Here is a 21,330-nt window from a genome sequence, read left to right on the forward strand (position 1 = left end):
TCCTCCGAGCAGAAATCACAAGCGCTCGAGTAATCTCTGGTGAAACTTCATTTACTGTTTCTCAGAAAATAAAACAATGTGGCCAGTTCCCTTTTAATACCTTACCCTGCATTTTACCACACACAGTTCAGCAAGCTCAGGATCTGGCATAATACCTGTATCGTAATGCATTAAAACCAGATTGTCATAAAGGCTGCTGACAGCTTCAAGCCTATGGATTATCATGCTTTCCCTTTTATTACAGTTTTTCACCCGGTGACACAAAACCCAGGACTTTGCACTGAGTCTCCCGGTCGTTACTGGACTGCCTTGGCTCTGTCCCACTCAGATTTGTCATACTCAGGATGCCATCTCCCTTCGGGGAGGGGGAGAAAAGGCTTATGCAAATATACCACTTTTCTCGCAAGCAAGAGGCATGTCCCCACGTTTTCAGGCTAGCGACTGAAAAAAATAGTCACTCCAATGGAAAATGGATTAAATGCTGAGAGTTGCACAATGCACGTAGAGATAAGGCTTGACTTGCTTGAGGATCAGGGATTTTGTGTACATAAATAAAGCCTGACTGAGGTTAGTCACTGTTAGACCTCATTGAAAGGAGTAACAGAAAAGACAAGGCTTATTAGTATAAACCTGGGTGACTTTCTGGGGACTTAATGTAGCATTTGGCAGCAACACAGCACTATAAGCCTGTTTTGGATGTCAGGCCACGGCAGGACCGCACATCGTCATGCCTGCGCTGTCTTCAGGGTAGCGCTCGCAGAATGCAAAGCCTTGGAAAGGCAAAGCCAAAAATCGGGCTGTTCAGGTCTATAGCACGCATGGGGCCGATATGCAGAATTCAGATTGGGTTTTGCATCCGTTCAAGTGAGTCAAGTTTTAGGTTTAATACTAAGCCTGCTTCTACTTCTGGAAGGCTCGTTTGCCAGTTTCTCATCTCACTTTATATATCAAACCCTCTGCCCGCTGCCAGAACCTCAGTTGTGTTTTTCTGATTAATGTCAAGATGCTCTTTAGTTATCTCTTCCCTTTTTCTCTTGCAGAAGATCATTGTCAAGGAGACAAGTCAATGTTTTGTCGCATGGAAGTTCTCTCGCGTTACTGTTCGATTCCTGGTTACAATAAGCTGTGTTGCAAGTCCTGTAATATGTACAACAACATAACAGAGGAGGACAATGTAACCGATTCTAACGTAAATAAGAATAATGTCATCGAGGAGGAGCTCCTGACAACCCTCAGCACTCCCGTGGCAGTCTCCACTGCGCAGGCTGCCACCAGCCCTCCTCTCCTTCCCAAAACAACTGCACCTCCTTCCAATGCAACCGAGGAGCACCCGGAAATTAATGCGGTCGATGTCCCCTATAAGATCGATGGGCTGGATAACGAAGTATCGCAGCACAACATCATCACCCGGAGGAGGATACCTTATGAAAGGACAAGGAATCAACGAATTCAGGAGCTGATTGCTGAGAAAAGGAAAAAAGAGACTCTTAGGAAAATAAACTAAAGCGGAAATATGGCACAAACAAAATTTTTTCTCTTATAGAGATGGTACCGACATCATAGTATTGCCCATGTCATAGAGACTAAAAATGGGGAAAATCAAAGTGGTGCTATGGCAGAAATGCCAAATCCTAAAGTCTACTCTAAATGGCAATGACAGATTGTTTCAAAAGTGCTAATCTAAACACTTTGATGGCTAGGTTTACAGGGTACGGTAGAGTATTAGTGCAATATCAGTACAGCATTTCACTGAATCCAAACAAACCGTAATACCTACGCCAGGTTAGCAGGTTTCTCGTTTATGGGCTCTTTTAATTCTTCTATGCCTGTGTAAAACTGCTGGGGAATAGTACTGGGAGTTACATTTAGGATGGAGGAAAACAGTCCCAAGACGAAATAAATCCCCTGAACAGTGACAAGCAGGTGGTCAGCTCTCCTGTGATGCTCCCGTGCATTGCACAAACCCGGGCACTAACTCAGCCCCGGTTCAGGAAGGTGCTTAAGGACATGCCAGGCTGTGTGGGGCTGCCTTCGGTGGGGCCGCCTTCGGTAGAGCTGCTCGCACGGCTGTGGCCAGGCATGTGCTTACGTGGCTTTCTCAACCGGGTCTGCATAAGGAAATATATAGAAAATTCTGTAGCCATATATTTATGTGTAAATTAAAACTCGACAACCAGTAGTTTGCGTATTTCCATAAACAATTTCAAAGCATTCTCCTAAACAGTCGAATACATGCGAGACACTTAGGGTAGATCCAGCCAACGTGGACTGACAACATCCTAGTCTTTCTGTTTACAAGTATCCTTATTTTTTGATAGTCTTTAAGCTCCTGTAATGCAACAGCCTCAGTGATCTTAGTTGGTTGGTGCTTTTTTTTGGTCCGTTTTTTTTTTTCTACCCGTGTGCTGTTTAACTTAAAAATGACTGGATTCTTGTTGCCTTTTCTTTGGTGCTTTGTGAAGCCAACTCTTTTTTTCTCCCATAGTACAAGGTTATTTTGGAGGAAATAATTGTTTTGTTTTATCTTCCTTTCCTTAGGACAGCTGTATCGGTGCAAAGGTGCGCAGTTGTCCACTGTGCACCTACACATACACATATACACACACACACGCACTCACAGTACCAGGTCTGCTAGAAACGTAAAGACGTGTAACCCGACAACCCTTTGAGTACTCTGTCTCCCCTCAGGGTCACCATGGTTTTCATAGGTAATTTCGCATTCCTGGTTGGAGATTGGGAGACAACTTCAGATTGACTCTTTAGTTTCGGGATTGATCTGTGTTCGAGGTTTGGGAGTTTCGGGAAGGTCTTGCCTTCCAATACTTAGTGCCAGAATTATTTCAGTTATTTCAGTCTGAGTGTAAGAACATCTCATTCTCCAGCCTTCTCGTTAGCCTGAGCTGTTCTTCATTTGAAGCAGAGCCAGTTATAAGCCTGTATCATCACATGATTGTTGGATAGGTGCTAAATTTCCAGCAATGTGTGAGCTCTTACATCGCCCAGCTGCTGGCAAAGACCTGCTGAAGTTTGCAAAGCAAACCACATGTGGCTTCCCGCTGCCAGCCTGGGGCTTGGCTTTTGCCGCAAACATCACGGCTCGGTGGGCTACCCCGTCCCCGCTTCCAGACGTGCTGATTCGGCTGGGAAGGAGAAGGCAGGAGCATGCAGCAAAAGCAGTCTTTGCAGCACGAATGTCGAACACGCTGCCTGAGCTGTGTGACCAGAAGGCTTTGAAGGACAGGAGCCTGGTTTAACAGAAATCACTTACGGAGATCCTAGCCAAAGTAGCGAAGGAACGTGTTGAGATGGTGTGACAGCCTCAACTTGCCTTTCTTACAGAGGAGCACGGTGAAGCTTTCAAAAAGAGTGTTTCGGAGCAGCTCAGACAGTACAGTGATGGGAGTTATATTGAAGACCACGAAGAACGGGCACTGTAACAGGACTGATAAAAATCAAAAGTGCTAAGAAACGTCTTCTGGGCTGGGATCACTCGGTCTCCAGCAGACGCGTCACCAGATGTGAGAGCAGCAGACAGTGCAAGCACCAGGGACGCACAGACACCCCCAGGCCTCCTGAGCTGGCTTGGCAAGATCTCCTGTCCCTCTTCCACACTAAGCTGCTCTAACAGCTGTTGGAAGGATGCTGTAATGTGTTTTGGTTTTAAAAAGTAAAATTAAAGCCCCACAGCATAGCAGCAGTGAGCAGCGGGTGGGTTAGGGCAGTTGCAGAGAGACGAGCACAGCAGACTCAGAGGACAACTGGGAGGGACACACAGCATTTTCCCGCAGGTGAAGGGTGCTCATGTTTAGTTGCCTGTATAGGAGCCTTTGCTTGCCCCCAGCCCCGCTCCATAGGTGCCTGCCGCTACCGAACTGCGATGCACAGACGAGCCCAGCACTGATCCGCAGTGAGCAGCAGCCTCATGCAGAGGGATTTGCAGCTGCCTGCAGACAGGACAGTGCAGGGTCAGGTCACATCCGTGTAAAACAGAGCAATGTAGTAATGAGCACCGAAGGGTGCTATTTGTGTGCTATTTATAGGTAAGAAAGAAGTGTCTAAATCAACACCATTCCAGCTGCTGCACATAAAAATCTGGCCATGAGTCACGCAAGCTGTATTGGGGCTCATTGCGTGTAGGTATATTGAGTATTTCTTGCTTTCCACATTTTCCTTGCACAGATGTGATTAATGTAAAAACTCATCTCTTCCTCTTCGGGTTATTATCCTGCTTGTAGGTCTAAGGACAGTAAAAATAAACCACAACCCCAAGACTTTATGTACCTAGAAGCACATCTAAGCATGTGATAAACTTAAGAGGAAAAAATGACCAAACCAAGGACAGAGAAAGGCTGTGGCTCAGAATTATGCTGGTGGCCACTAACGCCTTTAGCTCTCCTACCTTCTTATTTGTGATATATTCTGCGACTCCTCGCGTCCCTTCGCTGGCTCTCCGAGGGCTCTTCTTTGCTGTAGGATCCTTGATAAATCTTTATTCTCTCACTCTGATACAGTCTTGGCTCAGGAGTTGGTAGAAGTCTGCCACCTGAATGGTGCTCTGTTTTACTCTCTGGTACTTGATGAAAAGCCGCTTCTCCTACCTTCAGAAGCCTGTGATACCTCATCTAATAGCTTCTGTTCTTCCTTGGTATCTGGAATAGGCTTAGCCAAGGAGGGCACGCGAAGAAACGCTACGTGATAAATGCCCATGGTTCAAACACTGCCTTACAAATAGGCTGTTCTCTCCAAAGGACTTCTAAGTTAGCAAGCAGAAAAGGAAATTTAGTTGGTGCAACTTCAAGTGACCTTTCTGCAAGCACCGTGGTGAAAGGCTTGCTCTGCTGTAGCCACCCAGTCTTTAAAAGGGGTTCGGCAGTTCTGTTCTGGGTATTTCAAGCAGTGTCAGGCAGTGGGCAGGACTGCCGTGGGCATGTCAGAGCTCCCAGCACGAGGGGTGACCCACAGGGGTTAGCTCTCGCGCAGCGTGGACAGCACTGGCTGAACTTGCAAAGCTGGTTCTGCCTTCAGAGACCTGTTTGTAACTGGGACACTTTGCTCTTTCTCCAGAGTGAGAGTTCTCAGCCAAACGAAACAAAAGTATTTTGCCAATCGAGATGGAAACGTGCTGCATGCGACCCTGGAGGAGGCTCACAGAAAGCTGGTCTGGGGCTGGGCTCCATACGGTGGTCATCAGCGGCCTGAATCAAGGCCAGGTGGCATCCACACTTAGGACTTGCTCCTTTTTCAGTCTCACCTTTTGGAGGAGTTCATTTCACTTACTTCTGACTATTTTTAATTCTAATGAGTATTTTTCTAACTGTTATTTGGGGAACACTGGAATTACATGCGAAAGAGACCCTTCACCTTAGATTGCTGAAGACAGTGAGAAGCTGGTGGGCACAGAGTGGCCCACTGCCTTGCGGCGCACAGCCACCAGCTACCTTCTCCGTACAGTCCGCCTGTACAAGAAAAAAAAAAGTCTCTCCTCATAGCAGGAAAGCTTTTTCAAGGTGGCTTTAGTATCTCAGAAGATATTTTTGAGAAGTTCCTCAAGATAGCGGGTTCCTAAAGTCATGCACAATGCCACCCTGCTGAAAACCCAGAGCAGAGCTCTGCCAATTCAGAAAAAGCAACACAAAGCAGTGGAAGGGGTGGTCCGCTCTCAGCTGAGCTTTGGTCCTTTTCCTGCTGTGGAATTTTTTTGGTCACTTGTTGGTCGGTTGAACTTTAGACAACTGTTTCGTCTTTTCTTCAGTGCTGTAATTGGGCAAAAGCATCATCATAGTTTGCCTTCTTCCGTTTTGCTGTTGCCCAGGTACTGCATTTAGAGACATAATGAGCAGAGAGTGGTATTTTAATTTAACTTAATCCTCAGAAGCTAAAGAAAGCAGGTTTATAAGCAAATCAATTTATATTCCTGCAGAGACTGCTTGATCTGAGAGCTACAGTAATGTAGTCCCATTAAGCAATGCATTTTCTGATATATTTCTGATACATGAAAGTACACGACGTTCTAAATAATCATTTTTCTATTTGTCTAAACTTAAAATCCAGGTGTCAGCCCTCACCAAAAAAATAAATAAATAATCCCAAACCAGTTCTATTTCCTTTGGCTCCAATCTACTTCCATTTTTTTTCAGCCACATTCCTTTAGAAATGTCTGTAATCTCTTATGAATGCATCACTTTTTCTATTAACATATCCATTCAATATTTAGAGTCTCACAATGTCTACATAGATGCTTTCAGATTATTTTGAGAATTCTATAAATGGTGCTTTACCAGTACTCAAAGGGTTTTATGTTTTATTTTATTATGTAATGCATTTAATGTCTTATTTACTCACCTACAATGCACAGTATTAGCTATGTTCATCTGAATAATTATATGCAACTTCCATTCACTTACATATGCCTTAACAGAAATTGCAATAAATAGCCATTTCGTGTATATTAAAAATGTATATACAAATTAGAATCTTTAATTTTATAATTTATTAAATTTAAATGTGTCTGTTCTTTTGCAAAGTGTTTGACTTGTCCCTTTGCTTTTTTTTCCACGGACGTGACATTGTGCAGAGATGCCGGGAGTGGGGAGGAACAACAAGCATCTTTAGACTCAAGATCAGTTCAATTTCTGAAACTTTATCTTAATTAATTGGGATTGGGATGTGCTTGCTGCAGAAGTCCTATGTTCCTGTTAGACCATCCGTGATCCAAGACCAAATATTAGGAAGTGACTGGACCAAAACCTTGGACAATAACTGCACAGAAATTAATCAAACTTGTTCAAACCTGCGTGAGGCTTTCATCATTCTGCCCAAATCCACCCTTGTTCACACAGCGTCTTCTTAAAAGGGTCAGTCGTTTGGGCTTCAGCTTGGGACTGATGAGCAAACTTTGCTTCACAAGGCCTAGGGAAAAAATCATGGCTCCTTTCCATGAAATCCTTTTGCATATGTTTTCCTGCCGTAGCGGCCTGCTTCTGGCCAGGTTCCTTCTAACACGTAATTGAATCTCTGCCATCTGATTGAATTTGGTGGCTTGAGGATTTGAAAGATCCCCGCGTGCCTTGATTAGTCACAGCTAGCACCACGCGGCACTTGAAGTCCAACAGGGTCTTTAATCAGGTAACTTCCCCCCGCAGCATTTTCGGTACGGGAAGCGCAGTTACGTGTTTAAATGCCCTGCTAGACCAGCGGAGCAGACAAAACACGGGTTTCAGTTCAGGGGACGATTCGTGTAGTTTCTAGTGTACAGCTGTGCCAAGGATGCTATTTATCGGCTTCTGGGTTCCCCGAAAGTCTTGATGTAGCTGATACTGTTGAGTCATCAGCCCAAAGGTCAGAAGAAAAGCGCTTGCAAGTCCCCGGGGCAGGGATCCGGCCGTCCTTTGCCTTTAGCAGCCCAGCAGAGCCAGCGATACTCTACTCCGAGGGGCTGTTTCCCTCTAAACGCCAGGGACAGCGAGACGCGGGCCCTGGAAACCGAGAGGGCACACGCGTGCGCGGCAGCGGGGCGTGCTGGCAGCGCAGGGTCTGGCCCGCTAAGGTAGCTGAATGCGATGACATCGGTTACAGATGCCTGCTAGTTTGGAGAAGTCCGTAAAAGTTAGTTTGCATTAGAATAAAATATGCATTTTAATTGTTTTTTTTTTTTATACAACCCAAAGGTTTTGGCGTTTGTTGGACTGCAGCACTTGCGGCTGAGGGAAGGGGGTCCCCAGCCGTACCCCGGGCGCCGAAAGCACCCGGTGGCTGGCAAATAGGTGCAGCGGCTCCCTCACCCCCATCTTCCTCTTGGTGCCTGAAAGGTGTGAGGACGGTAGTTAAAAGAAAAAAAATCCAAACACACACTTATTTCTCTCCTGCTGTATTTTAGCTTTTCAGCTTCTTTGTGTCTGTTCTTCAGCCTTGGACGATACCCGGGGCCCGAGTGGGAGCCCAAATAGTAGAAGAGCTGTTGCTGGGCAGCAGCGGGGGCATTTTGGGTGGCTTCTGGGGGCTGCTCAGCTCTCAGAGCCCCCGGCCTGGCAGCAGGGCGATGCCTGAGGCAGAGGGAAGCAGCAGGGGTTTATTTTTACCTTTTTTTTTAAAAAAAAACCCCCCACCAACCTCATCTGCAGGCTGAAAAGCTCATCAGCTGCCGGGCCCCATCTCGAAACATCTCGTGCTGCTCCAGATGAACGTGCAGCCGAGCGACCGGCCCCGATGCAGCTCCTCTCCATGACCACGGCAAATCGGCCCCCCCCCCCCCCCTTTCCAAGCCGGCAACCAACCGCAGCGAAACCAGAGCAGGTCTCGATCCCGTTGGCACCTGCAAATACCGAATACAGCTGTGCTGCCTGGCTCCATAAATCCACCCCAACCCAAACGAGGTGTAAGCTGGATGCTGAGGCCATGTTGCCGTGCTTAGGGTGCCCGGCCCCCTTTCTGCCCCGGGTGCCCCCCGCGCAGGGGCAGCACAGGCCCCACCACCCACGGGACGTTGGCTGAATGCAAACGGGAGGAACATGCCAGTCTGCCCTGGAAAAAAGGAAGAAAAAAGAAAAAAAGGAAAGAAAAGCAAGTCCAAGGGGCACTTCCAGGCCAGGGTCGTGTTCAGGTTATTCCCAATCACACCGGACTTTGCATTACAACGCGGCTCCTTCCAAGCGCCGGGGCGATGCGGCTGCTCCGTCCCGCAGGGGATGGTGCCGGCCTTGCCAGCTCCCTCAGCCCTCAGCTTTGCTCTTAACGGGCAAAAAAAGGCGCTTCCTGGGGGGCTGAAGGCCTGGAAAGGCGGCGGGAGCCGGGCTGTGCGTGCGTCGCTCCCCCAGCCCCTGCACCTCCCCTTCGGCAGCCGGCGGACGCGCGGTGCCTCGCTCGCCGCACACGCGTTTTATGGCCCGTTTGCCGCTAGATGGTGGCACGGCACAGCCAGCGCGGATATGGAACCGGCGCCCAGGAGCGGCCCGGCCGGGCGACGAGCCCCCGCGCCGACCCGCAGCCCGGCTCCGGAGAGCCGGCACGGAGACACCGGCAGCGACACGGCGACACCGGCAGCAGCGCAGGAACACCGGCACCGTGGGCCCAGCCGCCCAAACCACATCAAACAGCTCAGGAGTTAAATCGTCTTGTGGGAGCTCCGTTTCTTAGAGCAAACCCAGGTCTCGCTGATAAGAGAAAGAAATTTTACGGGCTATCAACACTGCAGGGTTTGCAAGTGATGGTTATCATCAACCAGTCTTGCAATTTTTTTTTTTTTTCAATCAAGCAAAACTCTTTTATTAAAGAAATGCAATAGCTCTGGAAAGATGAACTTGTTTCGGGCAAGCCGGCAGCTTGAATTAATAGCTAAATGCTGAGCGAGCAGTTTGTAACAAATCTCTCACTCCACAAAACAAGATCCTGTGTTGGTTTGCAAGTGACTGGCATGTTGTCTGCGATTAATGACTCTTGCATGCCACGAGAAATGTTATGTTTGATGTACCCCAATTATTTTGGGTCCTTGGTGAACGGTGCTTGGAGCCTTGCAGAGCTCGGTGGGGTGCCAGGGTACCAAAGACGGCCATTTCCAAAATAAAATTTATATATATATACACATACATATATATATACATACACACACACACACACACACAAATATAAACATATACATACATACATACATACATACATACATACACACACACATATACATATACATATACATATACATATACATATACATATACATATATATATATATATATATATATATAAAAATAAAGGATGGAAGTCCCAGAGCCTGAAAAATGGCAACAAGACTTCTGCCGTGCCAGTGAGCTCTTGGGAGCAGAGGAAAGCAAACCCTGCTTGCTCGGGAGCTAGACAGGCACGCGCTCTTTTGCATGGCACGTGTTTGCGTACACGCACACACGCTAACCTTGATCCATCTGTGGCTTGGATTATTTTCAGCACTGGGAGAGGTGTATGGGGCGCAAGGCGAGTTTAGACCCTTTTTCCACCGCCAGCGATGCCGTAGGCAGTTTGGAAGGGAGCAACGAAAGTGAAGTGCAAACTTTTGAAGCGCCTCACTGGCAGGGAGCGACGTGCTGGTTGCAACGCACAACACGCTTTGCACCGCTTGCAACTTTGTGCCAGGTCTCAGCGCGTGGCCGGGAAGGCGTCAGCTCGGTCCAGCCGTGCAAGGGCAGCAGTGTCGCAGGACGAGGCACACGCACGTCGGCTCTCTGTTTGGTAAAAACAGCAGTGGGAAACATGGGTGATGAGGAATCACCTGGGCCAGGGTGCCGGGAAGCCCACATAGATGCCAGGAAAAACCATTCCCTCCCTTGCCGCATGGTTTCCCCATGGGGATGTGATGGAGCTGCTGCAGCTCAGGTTGCACCCTGTCTTCATGGGACACATCCAAAAGGGACTAAACTCCACCAGAATTCAGGCTCTTTGGTCTGTGTGGTGATTTTTTTGGAATCTAGGTGCGTACATTTATAAAAAATACAGTTAGGCAGGGAAAAACACCTGCAACTTTGTGCAGAGACATAAAGCACAAATAAATTCCCTGGGCAGGATTTGCAGGGGGAGCCGCTAGCGAGCAGCCACCGCTGGCGGCACTTTCTGAGACTTAAACACACTTCAGAAAAGCCGGTCTGTTCACTCACGTGTCCAAAATAAGCCACAACCACTTACGACAACAGCAAAGTCCCCTTTTCCCCCCAGATAACTTTTCCTTGCAATGCTCCGAGGTGGAAGTTGTTTAAGAAACGCTCCCGGCTGCTCTTCCCGCAGCCGCTGGAGCTTAGCCGCAGCCAAGCAGGAGCGACCACGGTGCCAGAGCTGCCTCTTTGCACTGGGAGTATGTCTTTACCGAGGAGCCCCAAGGTGGAACAGTTTTGCAGTTTTGCAAAGAGACAAACTTTCAAAAGTGCAACTTATTTTTTATTTATTTATTTTTTTTAATTAATATCTTTGAGCAACCACTTGAAGAAAGAGAAAACAGCAGGACTGTGGTTAAGGTTAAAAAAAAGGTATTCCTGTAAATTATATTTGGATAATAGCAGCTACTTTTTAATCTGTATCTGATATTTTCAAATTTGTATTTTATCTTAGTATCATCAAGAACATATAGAAAAGAAAGATGGTGAAGAACAAATCATTTATACTGGGGTTATCCCAGTTATTCCAATAACCATGGAGCAGCATACATGCAATTTTGCTACAGTAACATCAGATGGTTGGAAGAAACTACCTTCTTCCAGTCAACTGAAAGGATTAATGGTATTTTTAGCTGGGTTTCATATAGAAACACCTCTTACATAACCCTGTTTTGGGAGGAGGTGGGTCCCAGCAGCGTCAGGGGCCTGGACCTACCACCTGGGGCAGCCGGTCATGAGACCCATCCGGAGCACGGTGACGCTCAGGCCCACGGCGTTGCCGCTGGCAAGTGCGATGCAGGGAGGATGGAGGTCGTTCGCCTGCCTTGGGCTGTGCGGCATCGGAAACCCAGCGGTTTCCACACCTTGCGTGGTCAAAGCTAAGGAATGGGTATCTCCATGAAGCACATCAGCTCTGCTCCGAACCGTGCCCTGAAAGGGTGCAGGAGCCTTCTGAGCTGCTCATTTCTCTCCGCTGGAGATACAGGAAGGACCTAGACGATGAGCGTTGACTTGGGCAACCAGCTTTCAGCAGCTCAAGCTGATTCCACCTGAATGCCCATAAACTGAGACTATTCACATGAAAACTAAAGCAGTGATTTTCAGTCCAAGAGCTCGTCTCCTCCCGGGCAAGGCAGTGCGGGAGCGGCAAGGCTGGGAAACGCAGATACGGTCGCTGTCCCCGCTCACATGGGGACGTTGTGCAGAGCAGCCCGTCCCTGCTGGCAGCTGCTGAGGCCCCTTCCGAGGATGGGATTTGGAAATAAAAGCAGGACAGAACTTCTGCTGAGAAATAACGACACCTCCCTTCCCAGCCTGCCCGGTGTCGCCAAGGGAGGAACGCTTGAGCTGTACTAAAAATGCCTCCACTTTGCACCAGCTAATTAAGCTGTAAAACCAAGAAAATCCTTGTTCCCCAGAGGCCCCCGGGCCTCGTGCGAGGGCCTTCCCTGTCCTCCTGCAAAGCGAATCTCTGCAGCGTCTTTGTGCGAATGTACATCTGTATCGGTGCCAGTTTTATACTGATTCTGAGCCCTTCTGCTCTGCCCCCGCGCTGGTCCCGGTGACAGGGCCCACGTGGCCAGTGCCGCGCTGGGAGCAGGGAGGGAGGCAGCGGCGCTGCAAAGGCACCCTTCGCCCTCATGGGAAAACCCAGTGAAATAGCAAAAATCCTCTCGTTAAATAAGCCAGGGACGGACCCAGCCAGCCCGGGTTTGCCCTCACCCCTCCCGCGGCTCGAGCTGAAGGTAGCCGAGCTGCTCGGTTCCCGCGCTCCCTATATCTAAATGCTATAAATGCATCTAAATTTCGCACGCTGAAATGCAATAGGGTGATACCGTCCTGCGGAGCAGCTAGGCTGTGTCGCAGGACCGTCCCGTTGGTAAGGGGTGGCCCTGCCTGGCCGGGGCCGTTCTGCCGCTCCGATAGCACACGGCATTTATCGAATTAGGGCTCTCCGGCGGGGAAGGGCGCCAGCGGGCTATATTTAGCAGCAACAACAAAACAGGCAGCCGGATCAGCTGACTGGGAGCAGCGAGCCCGATGCACGGCTGGGTTTGAGCCGGCGCCTATTGTGCGCTGCAGGCACGGCGAGCGGGGACAGAGGACGCGGCGAGCCGAAAGCCTCCCGTCTGCGAGGGGGAGCAAACCGGGTAAGGGGGAAAAAAGGGTGCAAAAGCTGGAATTCGGCTGGGCGCTTTGTCGGGAATATTGCCGGCAGGGAACCAGAGCGAGCCGAGGGGGTGAAACTCCGGGTGTCCCCAAGGAGGGGGAGCCACAGCCCTGCCAGGCGGGAGGTTTCCGTGAGACCTCTCGGGGCCGTCGCGGGGGACGGATGGATGGGTGGATAGACAGGGGTAAGGTGACCCCGCGGGCTTTGCCTGCGCGATGCCAACGCGGCTGCGGCAGAGCCTGGCACATCCAGGTGACCGGGGCCGGAAACGCTCCGTCCCATCCGAAGAGTTTTGTGATGAATGTGTGTAATATAATTTCCTTCTGGAGCGAGGACACGTTAACAAGCCTCGGTTAATAATTCATGTTCCCGTGCATTAACGGGAGCCGCCTGCGCCCATCGCCGTGAGCGCGGGGCTGCTCCCGCAGCGGCGGTGCAGAGCGCGGGGCTGGCCCTGCTGCCCTGGCCCTGCCATCGCTGCGGGGGGCCAAAACGGGGAGAATCGAGCCCTTTTTCTATGCTTAAATAAAACAAAAAGGAAGGAGCAGATGGAACAAAGAAAACACAAAAGGCCCCGAGGTCTGGAATAAGCAGCGCGTGCTCCAGATTCGGCACAGCCTCCCTCGGCTGCCCGTGCTCGCGGCAGCCCCGATGAAAGGCAGCAGCAGCGCGGGGGGGGGCCAAGCCCGGCCTGGCCCAGCACGAGCCGCGCGCTCCCGCCCCGCCTCGGCGCCGCGGCTTTGCCCCGCGCTCCAGCACAGCCAGGTTTCTGTCCAGCAGTGACAAGCAGGGCATTAAAATAACTGGCAAAGCACTTTTGCGTTTAATCACACAACAAAGCTAGATTGTGTTGACAGATTCTTCACTTGCAAACTCTACGGGGGTGGAGGGGGAATAGTTTAAAGAAAAAAAAAAGAAGTCCAGGCTACATGGTCATTTCTGCCAGAATGTGATTTAAACGAAGCATAGGGAGTAATATTTTAAGAAAAAAAATCCTTAAGTTAAACATGGCCACGTGAAATGCTTGTAAAAAAGGCTCCTGTTCTCACTGACTGGCGGGAGCAACGTGATGGAAATCCAGCCTAGAAAGAGTTGGGGATAACTATTTAAATGTAAAGGGCATGAATTAATTCCCCCCGAATCCGCATAAAAAATCAGAGAAGGATCCGGCAATCCATAACCATGGGCCAGCGATGTGCCCCTGTGGCCAAGGCCAGTGGCGTCCTGGGGTGCATTAGGAGGAGCATTGCCAGCAGGTCGAGGGAGGTGATCCTGCCCCTCTACTCAGCCCTGGTGAGGCTGCATCTGGAGTCCCGTGTCCAGCTCTGGGCTCCCCAATGCAAGAGAGACATGGAGCAAGTCTAGCAAAGGGCTGCTAAGATGATGAAGGGACTGGAGCATCCGTCATGTGAGGAAAGGCTGAGAGAGCTGGGACTGTTCAGGCTGGAGAAGAGAAGACTGAGAGGAGATCTTATCACTGTGTATACGTATCTGAAGGGAGGGTGTAAAGGGGATGGAGCCAGACTCTCTTCAGTGGTGCCCAGCAGTAGGACACAAACTGAAACACAGGAAGCTCTGTCTGAACATGAGGAAAAACTTCTTTACTGTGAGGATGACTGAGCACTGGAACAGGTTGCCCGGAGAGGTTGTGGAGTCTCCATCCTTGGAGACATTCAAAACCCGCCTGGACACAATCCTGGGCAACGTGCTCTAGGTGACCCTGCTCGAGCAGGGGGGGTTGGACTCTCCAGAGGTCCCTTCCAACCCCAACCATTCTATGATTCTGTGATAACTAAATTTCTGAGCCATTGGATTAGATGAAAATGAACACATTTGACCATTTTTATCTGCTGCTATTTCTAGGCTTATAAAACAGACCAGCTGTAATGTCACTCCATTTACTCGATGCTCCACCCAGAGTAGATCAGTTCCTGCCTCCCCCACTATGGTGAACAGATCAGCAGAGTATTAAATAAGGAGAGTAGTTTGTCTCTTGCTGGTACAGCTTGGACTGTGAGATGAGCTAGTGTACAACCACCACACTGACCGAGTTGCTAATTCCTTGCATTGTTTTAGAAAAGAGCACTGCTGCTGACCTGCATGAATCTCTTTGATGAACTTGCTATTTTCTGCTGTACTTAACTGTTTGGCATTCTTGGTATATATGGGCTCTTTTTGATGTTGCAGATGTAAAAACCACTGCCAGCAAATTTTTAAAATGAAGTTTCTGTAAACACCACTGTTTACCACAAGAGATTATTAGGAAGCTCAAGCAGTATGGATATCTACCAAAACTACCCCATAATTTCTTCACCCCAGCTTACCTTCAAGTGCTGACCATGTCTCATGTATTCTTTGTAGCCATGGCACCTCGGATAAGACTGAGCATTTCAAAGCCTCTCCCAACCATACGTGAAGCCCATGAGGAAGCACTGGAAGATTTAACCAGCAACCCAAAACTCTTGGCCACCATGAGCCAAACACCAAACACCTCAGCCAACTCAGACTCTTACTCCAGCGAAGACTACATCCAGTCCATCTGCCACCTCGCCAGACCCACCTTCCCGTGCCTTCCTGAAACCAGTTGTAGGGCTCAAGACAGAAAGATCCTGAAGACCCTTGAGGACATGTCATGGTCCCCAACACCTGTTGGGACCCGGCAGGGAGCATCGAAATGTAAATTGACCAATTTCATCTCAAACGTGGTGCCACTAGGAAAACTTATGCCTGTTCCTGATGGTGCAGAAACGAACCTCCATTGCAGAGATGACCCCCTGGCACAGATATACACACGGGCAGGAAAGCTCTGCTACTCTACAGGTCCTTTAAGCAGTAAAAGCTCCAGCAGTGATTACTCACTGTGTACTTCTTCTAGATATCTGGATGCCCCGGGTGGTGAAATTCATCCCCCAAGCACGAAAGGAAAAGCCACAGAGAAACTGAATTTGCCACGGGCGTTTGGTTTCCCAAGGCTTCCCTCTCCAAGACCAGTACAGAAAGAAATGGTCTGCTCAGAGCTGAAGTGTCTCAGAAGGGATGATGAGGCAGTTTCGGGCAGTAACCATGGTCAGAAAGAAAACGGCACTATGTTTATTGACGGGGAAGAGATATCGCCATGCTCTGCCAGAGGGAAACGGCCAGGAAACAGGGTTTTGCACTGCTCTCTAAGAAAGCAGAGTTGCTTATTCAAAATAGCAGACACTGATGAAAAGGAAGAGAGAGAATCTCCTCGCTATGACAAAAATGTAATAGGTGCTGTCCCTAACAAGCAGCAATACACTGAGTGCTTCCAGGTAGCTCAAAAACCCATGGTCCATAACTGGATTTCGGAGCACAGATGCATCTGGAAAGAGGCAAAGTTGAAAGCTTGTTTGCTCCCAGCCATTGCTGAAGTATGAAGAAGTAGCTGCTCAGAATGATGTTATTGGCACGAAGTAACACACCCTGCTACCTAGAAGCCCTCCCTGCAGTCCCGTGTTCCCGGTGCAGCAAACACACCTTGAACGTGCATGCGAGTCTTTGCATGAGTGATTATCATCTCTCACCTCAGCCACTCATTTTGGAAAGGCAGAAGTTTATAGAGCATCTCCCAGCAGTACCTATTGCATAGACGTGCCCTGGCCATGGAGAAAAGCCGAAGAGAATACAAAAACTCATCTGTTTTGGAGGAGAAGTAATCTGCAGGAACATCAAATTACTGGTGGTGTACAGCAAATGCCACAGAGCCAGCCGTTTCTCACACTTGGGTACAGTTACCCTGAAAGGAATGGTTTGAATGACGCTTGGACAGTACTAAATATGCTCTCTCTGACATATACACTTATCAAAAGCCCCATTATATATCACTATGTCAACACCACCATGCCATTGGATAGATCACCTGTTACAGCATTTGCATAAAGAAATATTTTTAAAAGTTTTAAGAAACCTTTTATGAGGATTAGTTAGAGGGCAACATGGAAAATATTAAAACTCCTTCAGGCAGGGATTTTCCTCTTGCTTGCCCTAGCACAGCTCTGTTACCTTCACTCCCTCATTTACCCTTGGCAAGAGGAGACTCCAGAGGTCTAGGTGGGTATCTTCATGCCAGCGCTTGTCTTGTGTTGTAGCTGCCCTAGATCAGTAAAGAAGTCACCTGTGAAAGCCCAGCCCTCTGCTTCGTGTTAGTCTCTGCACGGCTACACTTGTGCACAAGCAGGGCTCCATACCAGCGGGCACATACCGAATTTTACTTCTCAGGTGCAGGAAACCGGTGAGCTCACCCAGCAGCTCTGCAGCCTCGGGGGCATGCCGAAGCGAGCAGCTTTGCCCGTGAGGCAGCCTGGGGATGGAGGTGGCCTCACAAGTCTGAAGGGCTGTTTCTGGGTAGGTCCCTCATATCTGATCTTCTGTCCTCTCACCTACCTGACCACGCTAATCATGCTCCTTTTTTTTTTTTTGCCTAGCGCCGTGAGACTGAAGTATGACATAGCTCAGCACAAGCGCACAGTGCTACCACCCAGCACTTCACAGATATAAAACAATCCAGCTGCAGTTAACGTTAGATGGGACATCTGAGAGGCAGCGAGGTCCCTTGGTGCTGCTGCGAGGTCCCAGGGCGGTGTGGCTTGGTGCTGTGCTGCTGTCCCCTCACTGCTGCACCCAGATGTTGCCGTCTAGAGAAGCAGCCATTCATCCAGGGTTTCTTCCAAGACCACCAGTCTCACGTAGCTACACTTGGTGCAGCATTTTCCATAGCCAGGGAATAGAATAGATGAGGAAGCAGCACAGCAATACTGGTATAATTATTATTACGACAGCAACGAGTAAGTTTTTTGGCGCATGGGATAGCATGGAGAGCAGGCTGCTTGTTCAACTGCAGCTAAGCTGGGAAATACCTCTGCAAAGCAGGAACTATAGAAATGCTCACGAGTGATTTCCAAAACACCGCTGAGTAGATTAAATCAGAAGGCAACTTCTGCTCAGCACCAACATGATTGTAAATATGCTTGGAGATCAAAAGGTGAACATATTTGAACTTCTCATTCTCACGTCTCTTATCTCAAATACTTATTTCCTGTTGAAACTCATTAACGCTATGGAGCTGAACTGCTTCTCATCTTAGTTCCTGAACTAACTACACAGCAAGAATAGAAGTGAAGGCAGCTCCAGCATTTATTAAAGGTGATAGAGTTTGAGATGAACAAGATGTCACATTGGCCCTAGCTTCTACTCACTGACTCGGGGAGGTGCCAGCCCAGTCTGTTTCCTCCTCTTATCTCCCTTCCTTCACAGGTGAACATCAAGACTTAAATGATGTTTGTCTGCTTTGCTCTGCTTACGTTTTTAATTTCTCTCTATGTGAATATTGATGACACTGCAGCGCTTAGCAAGTCTTGTGCCAACTGCATGCTTTTGACAGAGAAAACAAATAAAACTGTTACACCCAACTGCTGTTTCTGTTCTTGCAGAACCAGGAGCGGTTGTCTTCAGCGCAGGTCTATGACGCATGGGCTTGGGGCTGTACCCGCAGACCCCCTCTCCCTCGACGCCCTTCACACCCGTGCGTTTTAGAAAGGCCTGAGCAGGTCGCTGGCCAGAGCCAGCTCCTGGGCCCTCTCCTGCATACATTCAGCACTTTGCAGGGGGGATTTTGCCTTGTCAGAGTTTGGCCCTCCATGCCTGGGGCCCAGGCAATTGCTCCCCTTAAACCTACTGTTGCCAACAGCTAAGATGTTTGGGGTACTGTATTGTATTGTATTGGTCAAGCTCCTAGGCCAAAATATTCATCCTCACGGTAGATCCCCCAAAGGACCTTATCACCTAACCCCCTGGGGAACCGACGTCCAGCACTGTGGTTTCTTCTCAACTGCCACAAAATCCTATAAGCATCTAAAATCCTGGAGCCCATCAGCTTTTCCAGTAGAGCTGCTTAGATACCTGAAGATCTGCAAGTGCCGCTGTTGTGTCGTACCCCAACCACGAGGCTAACAGCCATTCTTACCACCCCCGGCTCGGCAGGTATTTAAATATACATAGCAAAGAGGCACAGGAGCGGGTTAGAGCTGCAACTCGGGACACCCACGGTGAAGCTCTCTCTGGTGCACCCACCTCCTCCTCTTTCCCAGGGAGCCAGGTCCCAAGCCCTGGGGCAGCGCTGCGACCCGCCGGGCTGAGCGCGGGCGTGATGACCGCTCCACACTGCCCACAGCGGGCTGGGACGTGCCTGCTGGGTGCTGGGTGTTGGCTGTCGGTGGCAGCAAAGCTGGGACAAATGAAGCTTTGGAGAGAACTGGCTTTTTCTGGCTCATTTCTCCAGTGAAAACAGGTTCTCCTCCAGGGACTGGCTGCAGGTGCTGGGCTTTTAAAGTAAGAAAAAGAAAAAAAGAGTCACCAAACATCCTAACAGCTTAAATAACGTGGTGAGAGGAGCCAACACTGCTGGGCTGCAGGAAAGAGGAGGACAAATGGAGGCTCAGACAAACTAGGGTGACAGAAATGACCAGATAGCAGGGCGAGAGAGAGGAGTCACAGCGCAGCTGGAGAAGGGCCGGAGGAAGGCAGCTCCCGGCCGGGGGGTGAGCGGCAGCGGGTGCCCCGAGCACCGGGAGCCCGGCGAGACACAAATCCCAGTTGTGCAATAAGATAAGTGTAAAATGGAAAGCTGCTTATTTAACTCAGGGCTGGCAGAGAGCGAGAGTTGCTTTTATTAGCTTTAGCCAACCTCAAAGCTTGCAGCTTTCAGGTTCAATAAAATCCTCTTTTAAAAAAGCAAAGCCTTTTACCTTCTTTAGCACCTCCTTTGTTGGAAACAAGCACAGCGGCCCCCGCGAAATTACTACTGGGCCATTAACTACCAGAACAATTTGCCTGGATAAGTGGTGAATTCTCATCACTTGTGGTCTTACAAAATTATCCGCTTTCCACCGAAATGTTCTGTCCTGGTTCATAGCGAAACGGGGGTGTGAGCAGAGGTTTTGTCCGATTCCTGCAGGAAGCCAGCCGAGATTGTTGTCCCGGGTCCTCTGAGCTCAGCCTCCACCAGGGACGGTCACACCAGCTCTCTTTAGGTGCACTGACAAGAAACACAGGCTTTTAAAATTTTATTTATTTATTTATTTATTTAATCAAGGCCTGTCTGGAAGGCATTTCAAAGATGTCCCTTAGCTGCAGAGGGAGCCTGAAATCCTACCAGAGGAAACTAAATTAGATGCTGTTGGATCGTGTGACACGGCAAGCAGTTACGCAGCCGAACAGCTCTTTTCTCCCTGTTCTCCTGTATTGCCCCATGGGAATGCTCCTGTGATCGCTACAAAAAAACCCTCTCTCTTTGTTTTCTACTCAATACAAAAGAGCAGCTGAGGAATCATCAGCTGGGATAAATCTGCAAGAGCCACAACCTGTTCCAAAGGGCTCCTAAACACAAAAGAAAACCTTATCTATGAATTTAGGTCATGGAATGAGCTAAAAGCCCTGCTGCTTACACGGCCAATCTCAGGGCAATCTCTGCATCTGAAGCCACTGACAGAAAAATCTAATTTATTGAGATCATCAGACCTGCCTGATGGCAGGGATTTGGATTAATTTGAATGGGGAATTGGCATTGAAATCCCACTGGCAGCTTTCAGTCTCAGCCTTCACAACCAGTTTGCAAGCAATCCCCCGGCTAACATGCAGTTTTGCTTGCATGATCATGCAGACTACTCTTACTGCTGCAAACAGTAAATGCAGTTGGACATAGAAAATCATGACCAGATTTTTACAAAGCAGAGATGGAGAGGGAGAAGCAAAACTGCCCTGTCCTTTCCTCATCGATAAACAACGTGACCACCCCTAAGTGAGCTTCACAGAAATAGCCTAGAGCAGCAGCAGCAGCGAAGCAGGCAGATTTGTAATGACAAAGACACTGATTAGCTCCAACCAAAGAGGAGGAAACAGTGGCTCCAGGAGCCTCGCTGATGGGACCTGTTAGATCTGTACAGTGCAGAAGCAGCTCAGAAACTCTTATAGCAGTCGAAGCACATTAGATGTTAGTCTACCCCAGGAAGAGTCTTTCTATGCCAACCCTGATGGTCAGGAGGACAGATTTTGATCAGAAGCTAAAACACGAGCCAATGCAATGTGATTGCAAAGAGGGCTAGTTCACAAATTAGTCTTTCTTAACGAGGAGGAAATGATGATGAGAGACTAGCTAGAGCAGACTTAAAAGCAACAAACAAGGTAGGAGGCACATTAGTGAGCCTGGCAAAACCAGTTCCTAGAAGCTCTTTAAGATAAAGATCCCAATCTTAAATCTCCAAGAGATGACACTGGGTCTAATTTAGGGAAATTGGACCTGAGCGTGGCGTAGGACAAAGGGTCCCTCTGCTTAGGTGAGAGGCCTCGTGGAGAGTGTGCCAGGATTTCCCCTCGCCCTGGCAGTTGTAGGGCTCCTTTCCAATGCGCTGCCAAGTATCTGCTTGGAAAAAAAAACAGAGTACTGCTCTCTCATCTCTCAGAGGTCCTCTTCTTTCACCAAAACCTCCCCAGGGGCTAGGCTCAGTCCTCTTG

The 21,330-nt window shown here is 49.0% G+C and overlaps 2 protein-coding genes across 2 annotated transcripts in view; both read left to right on the top strand.

The window, feature by feature from the left end:
• The window catches only part of ADAMTS2 (ADAM metallopeptidase with thrombospondin type 1 motif 2), a 182,683-nt gene extending 176,157 nt beyond the window's left edge, over positions 1-6,526 (top strand). The window contains exon 22 of the mRNA XM_064521062.1: positions 1,041-6,526. Within this exon, the coding sequence (XP_064377132.1) occupies positions 1,041-1,504 (464 nt within the window). The 3' untranslated portion in view covers positions 1,505-6,526. The remainder of the gene's footprint in view (positions 1-1,040) is intronic.
• A 6,111-nt stretch (positions 6,527-12,637) lies between these two features.
• Positions 12,638-18,230, top strand: LOC112996862 (uncharacterized). The gene is made up of 2 exons (XM_026122567.2): positions 12,638-12,781; positions 15,163-18,230. The coding sequence occupies exon 2, from the start codon at positions 15,165-15,167 to the stop codon at positions 16,197-16,199; it is 1,035 nt and encodes a 344-aa protein (XP_025978352.2). The 5' UTR covers positions 12,638-12,781; positions 15,163-15,164; the 3' UTR covers positions 16,200-18,230.
• Positions 18,231-21,330: the final 3,100 nt, after the last annotated feature.

This window comes from Dromaius novaehollandiae, chromosome 15 (assembly GCF_036370855.1).
Source record: "Dromaius novaehollandiae isolate bDroNov1 chromosome 15, bDroNov1.hap1, whole genome shotgun sequence".
NCBI classification, from domain to species: domain Eukaryota; kingdom Metazoa; phylum Chordata; class Aves; order Casuariiformes; family Dromaiidae; genus Dromaius; species Dromaius novaehollandiae.

What these genes read in the sequence shown, in the direction of transcription:
- LOC112996862 (XM_026122567.2), top strand. Translation starts at nt 15,165, where the DNA reads ATGGCACCTCGGATAAGACTGAGCATTTCAAAGCCTCTCCCAACCATA.